At 45.9% G+C, this 17,534-nt stretch overlaps 1 protein-coding gene across 17 annotated transcripts in view; it reads left to right on the forward strand.

Annotated features, from left to right (window-relative positions):
- The window catches only part of KALRN (kalirin RhoGEF kinase), a 705,208-nt gene that overhangs the window by 207,302 nt on the left and 480,372 nt on the right, over positions 1-17,534 (forward strand). For all 17 annotated transcript variants that reach the window (XM_025281073.3, XM_025281358.3, XM_025281444.3 and 14 more), the window contains 2 exons: positions 6,806-6,880; positions 14,125-14,239. In XM_025281073.3, coding sequence (XP_025136858.1) covers positions 6,806-6,880; positions 14,125-14,239 — 190 coding nt within the window. The remainder of the gene's footprint in view (positions 1-6,805; positions 6,881-14,124; positions 14,240-17,534) is intronic.

Here is a 17,534-nt window from a genome sequence, read left to right on the forward strand (position 1 = left end):
TCTACCAGCTCTGGTCCTTACTGTGGCACAATCCAGCTCTCTGAGCTTCTGTAGGCATTTGCAGCCACATCTTTGCTGGAAGCCTTCTCAGGAGCCCAACCTGTTGAGAATGATCAGGTTCAGAGTGAGATCACACAGCCCACCCCTTACCACCATGCCTTTCTAACCCTGCTGTTCTGTTCAGCCAGTAATCTCTCCATCTATAGCACACAGTTTGCTTGCCCCTTTCTCTCTGCCTTGGCATGTACTGCTTCCCATCAGAGCATTCTTCTTTGGCCCCTCCCTTATTCAAAATCTGGTTCAAAGATCACCTCCTGGGGGAACCATCCTGACCACTCACCGCTCTTACTCTCTGTCTTCTTAGGACCTGTGTGTGCTCAGTCTCAGTTCCGTATTTCTTTAGCCTTTTTTGCATGACAGGCACTGTGCTGGGTGCTAGGGTAGAGCACCAAGTAAGACATGGGGTATGGTGGGCAGTTAATGGGGGAACAGAATGAAAACCCAGAAATGCCTTTTAGGAGTAACAGAGTACAAGGTATAGTCAGGGACAGCTCAACCTGATGGGGGTGGTCAAACAAACTGCTCAGAAGGAGTGATTCATTAGAGAAAGATTGAAGAGGCAGAATCAACAGTATCAAGTGACTGAATCGATATTTGCAATGGAGGGGAGTCTGGGATACGCCTCCAAGTTTCTGTTTTGGTAACTCAGTGGGTGATGGCAGCAGTAATCAGGGTAGAGGGGATGTGGGCCAGCCATGTTGGAGGCAAGATGGGAGGATCTTTATCAGTATCTCAGAATCTAAGTTATCTTTTTGTACTGTGTCTGGTAGCTTTCTGGTGTCAGAGGAAATAGGCATTAGGTATTAGGCAGAAAACTCTCAGAGGGCAAACATTGGGTCTCCTCTCCTAAGGAGCAAATTGCCTGGGATGAGCACTGTGCTCTCCATAGATGTGAGGCTCCCTGGGGTGACAGCCCCTCTCCTCCTCGGTGTCTCATCCAGTGTTGCCCAGTGTTCAGGGCTTTGTACCGTGGGTGGGAGTGCAGGTGTGGCAAACAGGCATAAGCCGCTTGGGTGCTCTGTCCTCCAGGGCTGTCTCAGAGATGGCATCTTGGCCTGTAAATATGATCAGTGACAGTGCTTGTGGTACTGAGAACAGTTCCAGAAGGCAGAGGGCTCTGAGGCCTGGTGTAGAGGAAGATTTGTTGTGAAATTAAAGCATCTGGTCCATGAGAAAGTGGTTTAAACTACCAAAATTCTGAGCAGTTTGAACAAGGGTTATTCATAAAAGTTCCTACCATAAAAAAATATGACATGGTCCAGTCTCAGTGCCCTGGAGGAGGATAGCCTTCCTGGATAGCCTTTTTATTCCAGAGCTGGATTTGAGTTTTGGGTCACAGAGTAATGGCTGAATCTCTGGAATCCTGTGCAGGGGGTTGGCCGTGAGCAGAAGCCCTAGATCAGATTTTAGGGGTTCAGTTTAGACTGGGCTAAAGGATGCTTTTGTCTATCTCTGCTTCTGAGGCAACTCTGGAATACAAAGACAAACTTTAGAGTATAGCACTTTCGTAAACATGATGTGTATTCCTCACCTGAGCTTCTTGTTAAAATACAGGCTCTGATTCTGTAGGTCTGGGGTAGGGCCTGGGATTCTGCATTTCTAGCAAGATTCTAGCTGCTCGGTGATGCTTGTTACTTTAAGTAGCAAGCAGTTAGGACTCCTCCTTAAGGCTTTCCCCTGGACTCCTTTGCATTCTGTACATATGTTATCCTGTCTCTGAAAACAGCTCACTTTCTTGTCTGCATGCCCACTTACCTCTGCCTGGAAGCCTCCTGGAGAGCAGGATCCATTTCTTACTTGTCAAAGTATAACCAAAGCTTAACATAAGGCCTCACACATAATAGGGTTCAAGAAATAATTGATAAAAGAATGACTCTGGGAATAGGAAATTGTCCAAATAGTGCCCAAGCTAAGGTTTGGCCTAATGAGCTCTTGGAACTCTTAGCTCTAAGCCAAATCATTTTTGTGGCAGATCAGTCAGTCTTTCACTGCCACCATGATCAAGCCTTCCATCCTGGACACACAGGGTTGGAGTGGAAAGAGGAGATGGAGACCAGAGCACTGGGCAATTTGCTGTCTCAGTAGCTAAACAGGGTTCGGGTCTATTTGATGCAACATTAGAATACTTAACACAGTAACTTCTAAGTGCAAATTAAGGGGGAGTGACTGCAAACCAAAAGGAAACAAAAAGCAATCCTTGGGTACCCTGGCAGCTTTCACCTCCAAATGTTCAACAGTGGCTTATTTGTTTTTTGTTGAAATCAGGATTGCTTCCTAAAGAAGGTTACCTACATGATGCCCCAGCTCCCCTGAGAGACTCCCTGCTATCCCAGAGCTACAGAACCACAGACAGGGCCTGTGACAGAGGGCCAGTCCTGCTCCTGCCTCAGGGAGCCACACAGAGGCTGGGAGCCAGATGAGGGTGATTGGCATCTTCTTGCATGGGAACAGTGACTAGGAAAATGTGAAGAGGAGCAGGCAGCAGCAATGTGAGCATAGCCCATTTGGAGTGAGGAGTAGGCAAGAGTGGGGCTTGGAGAAGACCCATGCTGGAGATCCTGGGGCGATGGCAGTGGTAACTTTTACTTCCCTAATAGATGCAGAGCATTTGAACGTTGCTAATTAACAGAACAGCAGGCTTGTAATTCTGACAGCAGCAGGGCGTGAATGGGTTGGGACTAGCACTGAGCACCAGCGAAGTGTGTCTTTGTCCTTAAGATAAAGCACAGCATTCATGTTGGGTCAGGTCCATGAGGGAGCCCCCCTGGTTCTTTCTTTTCCTGCAGTAACTGCAAGAGCACAGGGGCTTTTATTTCTTTCCAGGCTTTCTTTAGAGGTAGCAAGGGGCCTGGGGTTTATAGTCTATTAGTGCCATCAAATATACCTTTATATCACAGAGAGAATTTGCCATTCAGGCCTGCCTCCTTCAAAGTGTGATGCCCCCGGAAGTTCTCCTGTCACTAGTCTCTCATTTTGGTAACTTGGCTGTCTGCAAAATGGTGTGATGTGCCCTGAGTATTCCAGTCTCTAAATTGATTCCTGGGGAAGAATGGACTGGAAGTCCAAGGAAGAGTTGTTCTGTCTTCCTGAAGTGTACTGAATCATGTCAGGAAATTGGTTCTTTCAAAGCATACTGATCTGATAATCTAAGGATCTCAAAGGCCAATAAATATGAGGAAAAGGTTTAAAAAGTCTCAGAATGCTAGAGCTGAGTGGTGCTCTGGAGATCATCTACTCAGATCACCAGCATTTGGTGTGACAGATGAGGCCACTGACCTTGTGCAAGTCACTTTAGGAAAGGTTAACATTTCATTCATATATTTATTTTGTCATCAAATATTTATTGAACATTTACTATGAGTCTGTGCAGACATGTACCTAGTAGTGAAAACACGTTGCTATTTCATTGGTTCTGTTTGAGTTAGTGTTCAATGAAGTTCTCCTTTCTTACAGATTATGTATGACAACTGGTTTCACAAGGGCCATGGGGTTATTGATACATAGGATCTTTAGCCGGTGCAAATGGGTTTTCTATGCAAGGTCACCAACTTCTGAGCTGCTAGACTAATTAGTTTAGCTTTACTTGGCTTTACATAATAAATACATTGTTGAAAAGTTATTTGTAATTCAATTTCTGGCAAATAGGAAACTAATTCAAACCACTAAGGCAACTTTTATTTAAAGAGACCCTGGATCACATCCTTTTATAATGTGAAAATTGTTGTTGCTGTTGGAAATGATTATCCTTTAGTTAAGGATTTTGTAAACCTGGACCCTTTAGGTTTTCTTATGGCTGGACACACAACCTAGGAGATAGCTCAGCTGTGGTCTGAATTGGATGGGGAAAACTCCGGCCTGGGAAGAGAAAGGACCCCCAACCCCTGCCAGGAATCATAGACCAGCCCAACCCAAGATAGTGACGTATACTTGGAGCAGTAACTGCAAGCTGCCTGGACAAGCTGCTCCTCTTCTCTCAGGCCTTGGAGTCTGGAGTGGAGGAGGAGGAGGTGGGGCTTGATGAGTGGGGTCTGCAGAATGGAATTCCAAGCGCTCTCTCTCTGTCTCTCTACAGGTGGTAGGTGGTAGGATGGGTAACCTTTTGCTTCTGTTATAGCATTTTCTTCCTTAATTGTTTGGGAACTGTATGGAAATTAGAGCCATCTTGTATACTTTACTGGGCTTTCCTTGTGGCTCAGCTGGTAAAGAATCTGCCTGCAATGCGGGAGACCTGGGTTTGATCCCTGGGTTGACAAGATCCCTTGGAGAAGGAAAAGGCTACAGCGACTTTCACTTTCTGTATACTTTAACATGGTAGAGCAGGAGAGGAACAACAGTGGAAAAAAATAGGACAAGAGTTTAGGAGACAAGAGGGTTATATGGATTGTTGTTATACAGTAATATTTCATTAGCTTGGGTCTTGCTGTTTTTGAACTTGGAAATAATCTGGAAGGACACAGAACTGAAGTTTAACTTGTTAAGTTTTTTTCTCTAGAAATTAATAGTGTATATAGTGATGTCAAGGAGAGTGTTTTAAAACTCATGTATAGAAAGATGTATTCCATATATGAAAATAAAACTTTTGATGCAGATATATCATTCTATGCACATAACTCATGTGTTAAAGATGATCTCTGTCTAGCTGGTAAAGTCTAATAGGACTCTTCCTTGCCCAGGAAACTGAAGCTTATTCTTATTGCATCATGGTGAAAAATTATCTATGTATCTATTTGTAATTTTTTATGATAATTTATGTTGATCCTTGGAGAAGGCAATGGCAACCCACTCCAGTGTTCTTGCCTGGAAAATCCCATGAAAGGAGGAGCCTGGTAGGCTGCAGTCCATGGGGTCGCGAAGAGTCAGACATGACTGAGCAACTTCACTTTCACTTTTCATTTTCATGCATTGGAGAAGGAAATGGCAACCCACTCCAATGTTCTTGCCTGGAGAATCCCAGGGAACAGGGAGCCTGGTGGGCTGCTGTCTATGGGGTCGCCCAGAGTTGGACACGACTGAAGCGACCTGGCGGCAGCAGCAGCACATTGATCCTAATTACTTTCTACTGGTGAGGTTTAATAGCTTTCCTTTGTTGGAAGATAAAGTCAGAGCATAAAGATCAGTAGAAACAAAGATAGAAAGTACAAAAAGTTCTATAGTTAGAACTTTCTTTTTATGGTGTTATTTTTTTTCCTCTATTGCCCACAGTCTTCTCAAAGTGAGCCTTGCAGCTGGTTACTTCAGCATCAGCTGCTCTGGGTCAGCTTATAAAGAGAAGCAACTGATGAGCAAAAAGCATCACTGTCTACATTTAGTGAAAAATGAAAATGAAGAAATAGATGGAAGGGTCAGAGATCCTTTGTAAATTTGTCTTGGGCTAGCATATGACCTCTTACCACGGACACTGGCATTCTGAGCCTGCTTCTCCTCTTTGGTTGAGTGTGCAACTGTCTTATTTCCCTTCTCTAGGCAGTGATCTTAGTCCTGGGGTGTTGCCAAAATTCCCAACAATTTTGGATGCTTGAAATAGTCAGTGATTAGGAATTGAGACGCTTTGAGCAAGACCATCCTTCTCAGCACGTTTCTCCCCTTTGTAGATTATCAGGTTGGGAGCACAAGGGAGAAAGCCAAGTGGAGAAAGGCACTTGAAAGGGTGTCCGTGGTCTCTAGCTCTGTCCCACTGAGCCCACACAGGGCTGCCTTTCTTCTGGGGTCCCTCTGTGCCATGTTCCTGGAGGTGGTACACAGCAGAAATTCCATTTACAGCTTGCAGGGCTCTGAGTGTGGGCTGGCTCTCCCTGAGAGTCCTCTGGGGTACTCAGGATAAATGACAAGGGGCGGTGAGATGGCCTGGAGTTTGTATGTGTGCATGTGTAAGCTGAGTCCTCCCTTCCCACACATCTAACACCAGCCTGGGTTGTCCTTTGCTTCCTGAGGCTGCTGTTTCTCCAGGCACATTGTTATTTTCTATTCTGTGTGAGCCCCAGGCCTCTGCCTCTAGCCTCCTAACAGGAGCTCAGCTGGACCCCAGAAATGACTTTCCACCTGAGAAATGAGATTTAGGCAGAGGGTGAGTTGCTGAAGAAGGGAGTGCATTTGCTTCCCGTGGAATCGCCATTGCTCATCAGTCGCTCACTGTGGACCGATGACAGTGGCACTGAAGCGAAGGGAGAAGAGCTGGAAAGTGGTGTGGCGCTCGAGTTTGCTTCTCAGGAATTTTCACTTTTTCCATCTGTAAAATGAAGACTAACAGTTGCTATGCCACGTAGAGGAAAAAGCAAAAGGAATTATTTAGGACATTGTGGTCCATCTTGATGTTAACTTGACTTGTTCAACAGATATTTACTGAGTGTCTAGTGTGTAACATTCACTATGTACCAGCCACTGTGCTAGCACTGGAAGTACAAAAACGATTTCCAAAAAGCCCCCATCTTCAAGTGCACAGCAATGGGGCTGTAGTTTTGCTTCCAGGACATGGTACTTTGTGTATAATTGGGGGGGCGGGTGAGTTGCACTGTCCTCTTCTTGGAAAGGACCCAGAGGGGAATACTCTTGGTCACCCCTGTGGACTGGCATCATGTCAAAGTGTCCTTTCTGTTGTGGAGCCTCTCCTGCTCTTGGGCTAGGCTGTGGGCCCCAAAGAGGGCATTGTTTTCTGGCCCATGAGGGGATTCAAAAGCTAAGGGGGAACCGAGGGATTCAGTCTATTGACCCCTTTCACTCTGATTCCTTCTGTTTTATTCTCTGACAGGCTCTTTTCGGAATGATGGTTTGAAAGCTTCTGATGTCCTTCCCATCCTAAAGGAAAAAGTGGCCTTCGTGTCTGGTGAGTGTCTATGCAAGTTTCCTCTGTTACAGATCTAGAGAAGTCTGTGTGTGTGTGTGTGTTGGGAATGTGTGCAGGCATGCACTTCTTTGTGTGCTAATGAGAAAGAGGTGGGGGTGGTGGTGATGTTCAAAGCAGCTGCTCCTCTCTCCAGAGGCGGGCAGAAAGGGAAAGGAGCACTTTGGTCCCCACTGGGTGTTCTGGAGGACATTCACAACCCAAAGGTGGGTCCGTCATGCACGCATGCACATCCACCTCACCTTGCCCTACCCTTCCAGGCCTCTCAGGCTTATGGGAGCTGCTGAGGCCCCTCTGAGAGATGCAAGGGTCTGTCCCCTTCACACCTTCCCACAGGTTTTATTTAGTTTCGTCTCTGAGTGGGTCAAGAACAAGAGATGTAAATTTTTTTCTGGCTCTTCCTTATCTCTTCTTCTAGCAAAGGGAACTCAAGTGAGTATTTGTATCTATTTTTTGTTTTTCTGAATAATATTCATTTCTGACTTTTCTCTATAGCATGTCTTGCGCACCCAGTCCTTTTAATGTCTAATTCAGGGATCAGCAAACTATAGCCTGTGTTTTGCTGCAGGCCAGACACTTCTTTTTGCAAATAAAGTTTTATTGGAACATAGCCCATGTGCATTCATTTAGTAGTGTATTAGCTTCCTCTTGCCACAAACTTGGTGGCTTACAACAATAGACATGTATTCGCTCACAGTTATGGAGGCCAAAAGTCCAAAATCAGTTTCCTGGACTGAAATCAAGATGTGAGCAGGGCTGTGCTCCCTCTAGAGGTTCTGGGGGAGAATTTGATTCTTGCCTCTTTTAGCTTCTGGGGGCTGCCAGCATCCCTTGGCCGGTGGCCATGTCACTCCCATCTCTGCCTCCCTGGTGGTATTACCTTCTGCTCTTCTGTTTATGTCAGATCCTTCTGCCTCACAGTAAGGATACCTGTGACTTCACTTGGGGGCCCACTCAGACCACCCAGGATAATCTTCCCATCTCTAGAGCCCTAACAATCACTATCTATAGAAACTCTTTTTCCAAATAAGGTAACATTTACAGGTTCCAGAGATTAGGGCTTGATATGCTTGGGGGCCATTATTCAGTCTACTACCAGTGTTGCCAATGGCTGCTTTGTTGCTGTAATAGCAGAGTTGAGTAGTTCTACCAGAGACCAGATGACCACAGGCATCTGACCCTTTAAGAAAAAGTCTGGTAACTGCTGATGTAATTGCAACTGAACTATGAGGTGCACCGGCATCACTATGGGTGCCAGTTCTAGGCCATCAATATAGGCCTCCTGGCTCAGAGTCTCTAGCAGGGGCTGGGGGAATGGCAGTGTGAGTAGCCAGGGATCAGATTTTAAAAAAATACACCCAGGTACTTAAGCTTCATAGATTGAACTTTTGTTTCTGGATGATTCCGGCCATCTACAAGGAGTGACAATGGAATCACAGGGAAAGAGCCAGCAGAGTCCTTCAGTGAAGGGGTTCACTCCATAGGCACTGCTGGGCACACTGATGGGTGACAGCCAAAATGGAGAGAAGGGAGAAAGTGGGGTGGGGGGAGGTTGAGGAAGGAGAAACCAAGCAGCAGGTGTCTCCCACCTGACCGGAGGGGAGACTGATAACTCAGAGTGTAGGGATGGGAAGTGAAGGCGGAGTATGTGATGGGAGTAGTCAAGCCTTTGTAAGTACTAAGTGCATTCTATATTAGTAGTAGTAGTAGCAGTAGTAGTGGTATCCTGGTGGCTTAGACGGTAAGGAATCCACCTGCAGTGTGGGAGACCTGGGTTTGACCCCTAGGTTAGGAAGATCCGCTGAAGAAGGACATGTCAACCCACTCCAGTATTCTTGCCTGGGCAGAGGGACCTGGCAGGCTACTGCAGGTTACAGTCTATGGGGTCGCAAAGAGTCAGACACGACTGAGCGACTAAGCACAGCAGTGTAGTGGTAATAATAATATAGTGTTTTGCTACTGTTTTTGCTGTTAGAGTGGCTGGGAAGCTCCCCTTCTCCATTAGCATTAGGCACTGGTCCCACTCCAGTACTTTTGCCTAGAAAATCCCATGGATGGAGGAGCCTGGTAGGCTGCAGTCCATGGGGTCGCTAGATTCAGACACGACTGAGCGACTTCACTTTTACTTTTCACTTTCATGCATTGGAGAAGGAAATGGCAACCCACTCCAGTGTTCTTGCCTGGAGAATCCCAGGGACGGGAAGCCTGGTGGGCTGCCGTCTATGGGGTCACACAGAGTCGGACACGACTGAAGTGACTTAGCAGCAGCAGCAGCATATCTTATTAGGTAATGAGCCCCTGTCACTGAAGAAGCTGAAGCTCAGGCTGGATCCTTGACTCGATCAGGTGGCAGTGAGTTCAGTATAGGTGGAGACAGAAGACAGCCTCCGAAGCCTTCATAGACTTGGATCTGAGTGCTCACTGAGCATTTTGGGAAGACCTTGTGTAGAAGTCTTGGGACTGCTGAGTAGCACCAGGGCTCTGATCTCTACTGCTGTCCATCATCTGGGCTCCCAGGACATGGCCCACAATCTCTAGGGAGCCAGAGCGTTTCTCTTCCTCTTCTTTAATGCCTTGAGCCTGTTTAACCAGGTGTCCTACCTCTGCCCAGGTGTCCTGCTCATCCTTCCATTCTCTTATGCCTGAGGCTCCCTCTATCTGCAGTGCCTTCCCCATACTTTTGAGTCATTCCTCTGCTTCCCAAGTCAGTTCCCACTTTGCCTCCTCCTGGAGGTCATCCTGGCTTTAATGCATACCCTCTGAGCACCATCCTGTTGGACAGCAGTTCAGGGCATATGAATGCAGACATGTTACAGTCTGGCATCGGGACCCTAGCTTGATTGTGGCTTATTTTTTCCCAGTGAATTCCATTAGAGCCCTGGAGCAGGGTCCAGCCAGCCCTAGAAAAGAGCTTTCCAAGCATCAGGAGGTTTCCTCGGGGTGTACAGAGCAGCAATGTGCCAGAAAGATGGTCAGTCAAGCGAGAGGCAGGTAGCTGCTTCCCAGAGTGGGACCAAGGGGGCCAGTGGGCAACTCATGCCCACATGTCCACGTGGGCCACCCTTTCCCCCAGCAACCACAAGTCTGTTCTCTATGTGGGGTAAGTCTTATTCATTTGCAAGTGGTGCTAGGAACTTTGGGGCTTAGGGAGTGTTGTCCTTCTGTGCCTGGTAAGGACACTGAGGGTGCCAGAGAGATGACTGGCTGCAGCTAAAAAAAAAAACCCCAAACAAAAAACAAACCAAAAAAGGCACTTGTATCCTAAGCTTTTAGAAGACCAAACACAAAAATAAAAATAAAGAAACCCAGAATTAAGTAATGCAGTGTACCGGATCCATGTCTCTCTGAGAAGAAGCCCTGCAGGAAGTGTTGAGCAGAGAAACCAAGTGCTGGTTAAGCCCCCTCCCCTGCTGGTGCCCTGGTGTGGCCAAGGCGAGGGGAAGCTGTGCTGCCATGGGAACGGGCATTTGGAATAATCCAGGGCCCACCAGTGTGTGGGCAAGTGCACGTGTGTGCAACGGAATCTGTGGCTGTGCTCAGGCAGCCTACATCGTTCCAGCCCTGCCCCATCCTGCTCTGTGTTCTCAGCCATGGCTCTCCCTCTGCTCTCTCTCCAGCTTCCTTCATGTGCTTCTGCCTCCCACTTTCAGCACCCATTGTCCCTTCTCTCCAGCCTCCCTGTGCAGACCCTTTTCACCCTGTTCTCTGCGTGTGCTCACACCCTCATCTGGCTCCTCCCGATGTCCCTCTTTGCCACCTTATCAACCATCAACATCATGCCCATTGTTCTCAGAGGAACTCCACACTGCTGTGGCACCACCATTTATACTCTGGACCCATGTCTCAAAGCATGTCCCATAGAACAACAGGTACATGAGATGATCCTCAAAAAAGAAAAAAGGGCTTACTCTCAAGTAAACTTGGGTAATGCTGCCTATTGTAGCCACCTTCTTGGAGACTGTCCATTCAAAACATGAAAGCATTTCCCAAAATACAAATAACACATTCTCTTAAAAATACCCTGTGTATCCATCAGCATCTTGCAGAACTACAGTTGTATGGGCCAAACTTTTGGTATGATTCCCTAGAGGTGTTTTTCTTGTCCTCCTCCAAAATTACCCTAATCTACTTGTCCCCACTGGAGCCTAGTTCCCCCTGAAAAATATGAGTGCCATCTTCCTCCACCTCAATCAGCAAAGCCTTAACTTCCCTTGCCTTTGAACTTGCCTCCTACCTAGGCCTGTCCTGCCCTGCTTTTGCCGAAGGAGATCAGTGCCTTTTCTAGCACATCAGACCACTCCCTCCCTATTTATCCTCTATATTCCCAGCCTCTATTCCCAGCACCAAAGCCTCAATTAACTGGCAAACAGCAGGTGTTGGATAAGTAAGGGGATGGCGCTGCTGAAGATCCTGCCACCATCTCAATCATCTTTTAAAAACTTTGCTTTTTTTGTCTCCACTGTCTGGGGCCCACTCCACAATGCACCTTGACTTCAGCAAAGGGTTCTTATTATTTATCTCTACTTAGTGCCCTCTGGAACCTCAGCACTCATGTTAATTATCAGTCAAATCCTACAGCTTCATGGCTTCTCAATCTCCTTGGCACTGAAGTCTTCCACCTCCTTACTGTAGCCACGCACATTCAAGACCTTGACCTTGATATGTCTGTCTGTAGCCTTATCTTCTTACCCATGACCGCTTCTGGTGTTCCCCTATCAGTTGGGGAAGTATGGATATCAGGTAAATAAAACATATGCTGTTCCCTCTCCTTTGAGAACTCACAAAGAAACAGGCCATTTTCCTTCCTCCCCAAGTCCTCCCCACTTAATCTATGCATGAGCTCTGTTCTGCCTTCGCTCAGGTTACAGGCTAGCATGGATACCATGGCCAGACCTTCAACAGAGCTCTCATTAAAGCCAGATACCTGCACCTACCCTTAAACCTACATCATACCCAGTCCAGCTGTCCATTCTCTAGGAACACTCTCCAAAGATGGTCCATCCTCCCTTTCCCCAGTACCTCAGCCTACTCTGACCTTCAACACTATTTTACCTAGAGAAAGTGTCTCCTAGGCAGGCTGAACTTTTTGTCTTTCTAACTTATGTCTGTTTTTTCCTTCCTCTTTGAGTATACCACAGACAAAAGGTCAGGGCCCCCCTCTTGTACCTGTCCTGAAGCCTTTATCCATCCCTTGTCTCCATTCTTTCCAGCACAGATTTTCTTCCTTTATGCCTGTTCCTCCTTTTCTTCCTACAATCTTGCAAGTTCATCTTCCTTCTGAAAAATATCTGGCTTGGTCCTGCTGCCCACTCTGGACTCCATATCCATTCATTTTTCCTGGAAGGAAGGGATTCCACTCCCCTGGGTCATCTCCCCCACCCTCCCCATCCCATGTCCCCCGCCACCACTCACCACCATCTGGAACCTTCTGCAGCCAAGATTATGAAACTCTTGACTCCCAGGGAAGAACTGGCTTCTGCTTAGGAGGGACAATGCCCACATCCTTCCAAGCCTCTTAGATAGTCTTTGCCATCACACCAACCTTGGCTCCCCATGTTCACTTCTCTTAAACCATTCACAGAAGAAGGACTGTGAGAAAGGCAATAGCTGCAGTTAAAACCACCCAAGAGTGAAAATCTTTCAAATGAGGTCAACACTGCAGGTGAAGGTTGATAGTGAGGGAGAGCCTCCTAGCTTTGAGGAAACTTTCCTCTTGATCCCTTTACTTCCTTTTCCCCCTGTGAAGGCAGTTGGGAGATGGAGATCATTTCCAAGGTAGATGAGATGAGATTGGTCACCCATATTCAGAGCTGAGAGCCTGTGGTTTTTAAGGTTTGGAGTTGGGGGTCAGGATCCAACTCTGTGGTATGTGTACACAAATACAGCTGGGTCGGGGCTGCAGGGAGGGGATGGTGGTGGTGAAATATTTTTTCTTCAGGGCCAGATCTCTCAGTGGCCATGATCTTGTTTGACCTTTTTCTCCTTGCAGCCTTCTTATTTCTTCCTGAGGAGTATCCTGCAATGAGTTGGACTTTGTTTAGACTCCCTCTGTCTTGTGATTTCTGGATTCCACAATCAGAGGGAACAATATTCATGAACTCATACTTGAGTGGGATCCTGGGAGGCTTGGAAAGTACCCTTCTTCAAGGCGCTGACCTTTAAGCTTGTTTTCTAGTATTGGTGGTGGCCTTGCCAGCTCTTCCTCCCTCTTGCACTAGATCCCTTTGTAGACCTGCTCTGGGGGTGTCAGGTGGCAGCCTGAGATCATGACAGAGTCTTCTTTGTGAAATGGCCAGTGCCTGGTAGGACACAGTTACTGCACCTTAGCTTTGTCCTCATTTAACCTTCTTGAGAAACTTGGTCCTGCTTCCTAATCATAGCATCCACTAAGGAATAAATTTTTAATCGCAGAATAAATCATGAGTAGAAAGTTTGGAAAATAGAGGAAAGAAAAAGCAACCATGTAAAACCCCAGCATCCTGATAGCAAACAATGATCATCATAGCGGTTACTCCTCCCCACTTTTTTTTTAAACCAGATGTTTAGAAGACATTTGTAATCATAGTGTGTACATATGCATTTGCAGTGATTAAGACCTTGAGCATCCTATTTCCAATGAAGATTCATGGGCTCCTCCAGCAGGAGTGACAGGTGGCACTTAGGCAGGCAGGCAGGCAGGGGTGGATCCTTGGCTGTGTAGACCACACTTAGGTCTTTTCTATGAACCTAAAAACCTCCTAGCAATGATGTCCCAGCTGGATGCTTTAGGGGCTTCTCACCACGGTATTCAGTTAACCCTGAGCACTCTGCTCATAGAGGTCTGCAAAGAGAAGTAAACTGGAGGTTGAATTTCCAAAGACCATAGCACTTTCAATGGCTTGTTTTCTCAGTAAGAGCAATTATCACCGCCTTCATTATCATCTCATATTTGTAGAGAGTACTTCTCAAAGTGCTTCGCCATGTGCCATCTTATCAAGTCTTGCAGCAGCCCTGTAATGTAGTCATCATTATTTTCATCTGCATTTTGCAGATGAGGCAACAGAGATGTCAAAAGACTTGCCCAAGGTCACGAATCTAAACTCCTTGCCTTTGCCCAAGGCAGTGACCAGATTTCTCTGGGCACCGTCTTTCTGCCTGTTTTATCTAGCACTCAGGAGAATTCTTTTTCCTCTGTGGCACAGTTTCTAGCTGGTTTTTCTTAAACACCCTTCTCTTCTTCTTTGCAGGGGGCCGTGATAAGCGAGGTGGACCCATCCTGACCTTCCCTGCTCGCAGCAATCATGACAGAATAAGACAGGAAGACCTGCGGAAACTGGTGACCTATCTGGCCAGCGTGCCAAGGTAAGGTGAATGTTCTGCAGGGGAGAGAGGGGGAAGCTGGCCTGATGCAAGTAAGCTGTCTGCCCTTGGAATGGATTCTAATTATTTCTGTTACGTCAATACCTATTGTTCACCTCATTCCCAGCATTCCCATTGTTACTGCTGGGATTCATATGAACAAAGTGGAAGCTGGATGCTGGAACCATGGGCAGAGGTGAAGGTTCCAGGCTTAGAGGACCAGGACAGGCCCTGGAACAGGTGACAGTGTGGCCTGTGGGGGCAGGGATGGGAAGCCATTCTTTGCCTTGGGGAAATGGAAATTCTGGCTGATTCCACTCTGGCTTGTGTAATGGATTTTTTCTAAAACCTCTGGCTTTTGAATATGTTTGTGGCTTTTAGAGTTTAGGGCAAATAGCTCCACTTATATCATTCAAGAGGCAGCCTTCAGCTCGATCTAGGTCATGAATTTTCAATGGGGGCAATATTGCCTCCAAGGGGGATGCGAATTGGTTCTTGTGTACGGCACACACACAAAAAACTTTCATGTATTAAGCACAGTTAAATATATAGTGCATAAACATATATACAATATATTCATGGTATTAAAATCTCATTGGGGGTGATTAAGGAAAAAAGTATAAAAAGCCTCTTTTGTGGCAGGATGATGATTTTAAAAAATGATTGAGAAACACTGGTTTCTGAGTGTTTCTAGGTGGTGCTGCGCTCAGAGGGTGGCAAGGTAGACGTGCTAGGGACATGGAATTTATCTTTTAAGAAGATGGAGGAGAGGCCTTTGCATGGTTAGAGAAACATGGAATGTGAGAGCTAGAAGAGCCCTGAGAAGTAATCCAAGCAAATAGATGTCGTGTTTTACTTTGGAAACAACATCTTTGTGGGATTGGAGTTGCTTACGGGGTGGTGGTAGTCCGTGGCAGAGCTTGGTTCAGAGCCCTCCTGACTCCTACCGTAGTGCTCTCCCCATCCTTGTTCACGGTCAGTGAGAACTCTGTTCTCTGACTTAGTGGGGTTGGAGTCTGTCAAGTGTTTGTTGTGGCAAATAAGAAGTGGTGCCTGGGGCTTTTAGAACTTTCATCTTGTCTCTCTGCATTTTATAGAGGAAGCAGTAAATTGTACAGAGGAGCTCTGCCTTTGCGGGGAGACCTTGGATAATTGTTGAACGTGCTGATTAAGTTCTTGAAACAGATGTCAATTGAGGCAATCACTGCATTTGAAAGAGCTATGGGGGAGACACATGTACAAGGATTGGTGGATGGTGGTGGGCAGGTGGTAAAGGGGATTTAAGGGCAGTCATCAAATGCTGGAAGGATGTTGAACAGAATGAAGAGCCCTGAGCAGAAGGCTGTGAACAAATAGATGTCAAATGGTGGCTTTTTTTTTTCTTTATGATATCCACAGAGAACCAGAATAAAGGCAAGAAGTCTTAAGCTCCAATGAAATGGACTTAGGTTGTATCCAAAGAAGAGCTTCTAAACTATGAGTATAAGAGAGTTGGATAAAGAATAGAACAGAAGGTCCCCCCCCCTACCCCGCTTAGGAGGTCTTTATTCAGAAGAAATATTCCCATCTGTCTTGGAGGCGAGGAGATGAATTAAATAACCCATGATTGATGTAGGTAATTTAGCAATTTAGCCATTGAGGGGCTAAGCAGTTTTAAAGGCATCTTTCCCAAGTATACTACTAACAGGCATAAAACCAAGCATTTCCTAAAGCAATTTACAGGAAGAGTTTTCATGGGGACCCATGACAGACTCTTAGTTCTTTCAGAGTCAAAAGAAATTTGGGATCCTGAGGGTATGTTTTTGTTTCTGATAGGTTTATCACATCCCTGAAGCTAATGCACACTCTTCTTTTCTTTAGAATAGTAAGTGAAAGAATTGGAAGAACATTTTATTAATTCTGACTGTTAAGCAAAGCTGGGACAAAAAGGATTGGGAGCAATTAAAAAGGAAAAGATTTCTACTAGGTAAAGGGGAACAAAACTCAAGAAGAGCTGGGAGGAAGGTCATGAAAAAGTATAAACAATAGGTTATCATGGAAAGAGCATAGTAGATTCAGGCTTTTTGCTTCCCTGAGGGTAGTCCTAAGCATTTCATCCTAGGCTCCTGCTAACAGAAAAGGTTCACAGGTTCTGGCAGGTGGGAGGCAAAAATGCTGTTGCTACTTTCAGTGGGAAAAATTGTTCAGGGATGCCTGCTGCCTCCTTCCCAAGGGGCCTATGTTTACCAGGAGTGTGTGTACCTGGCAGGCTGAAGAGCTTACCAACTAGTCATGCCCACCCATCGCTTCCTAGTTCTGTTGGCCACAAGTTCACACATGATGACTGTTGGAAACAAAACCTTGAACAGGGTTATTCCAATGACAGTGAGGTCTGGGGAGGAAACTGAAGCACTTAGCACACCAGATAGTGTTTGCCATTCTTCTGCTTAGCCCTGGCTTTGGAAAGAAAGGAATCTGCAAAAATGAACAGCTAGATTTAGTCAGGTGACACTGACTAGAAGAAATAGACTATTCTGGGTCATGGCCAAGGAGGCTATAAAGCTAGGCTTCTGTCAGGTGGAATGTGCTCTTCAGACTGGGGTAATCACCTGTGGGTGACACTCATTTATTCAAGCATTTATCATTTATGTATTTTACAAATATTTAGAGCCTCTATAAGCCGGGCTGATTTAGGATTCATGGTGAGCAGGAACAGACATTTTGAGAATGTTAGGAAAAACCTAAGTATTTGCCTACTGAGTGCCAAACCAGTGACCATAAAGGACAGTACAGTATATAACTGTGCTGGTAGCATAGGGATGAAGCAGGAGAAGACAAGCAAACAGGGCCAGTAAGTGATGAAAGAGGATCCCAGAATCTAAGGGACCAATCAGCTCGATGGCCACTTTGGGCACTGTTATAGAATAGGTGATTAAACAGAGGGTTGTGATAATTTATGAGTTATTACAGTGTGCCCTTTATAAATATGAAGGGTGTGATTTTCTTTCTGGTAGGTTTATCATATCCATGCAGCTACTGCATACTCTAAATAGAAAGTGAACAATTAAAAGAACTTATTTCTGACCTGTTAAGCAAAAGTGGGACAGAACAGATTGTAAACAATTTAAAAGGAAAAGGTTTCTGCTAGCTAAAGGGAACAAAAACCCAAGAGAGTCTGGGAAGAAGGATGGTTGTATGAAATGAATGGGAAGAAAAAGTCCCAACAGGTTATGTCTGGGCCACTGCATTCAGTCTGCTACACTGAACCTTACCAGCTCCTTTTTAGGAGCTTTGTGGACCAGTTAGAATATTGTCAGGA

This window comes from Bubalus bubalis, chromosome 1 (genome assembly GCF_019923935.1).
Source record: "Bubalus bubalis isolate 160015118507 breed Murrah chromosome 1, NDDB_SH_1, whole genome shotgun sequence".
NCBI lineage: Eukaryota > Metazoa > Chordata > Mammalia > Artiodactyla > Bovidae > Bubalus > Bubalus bubalis.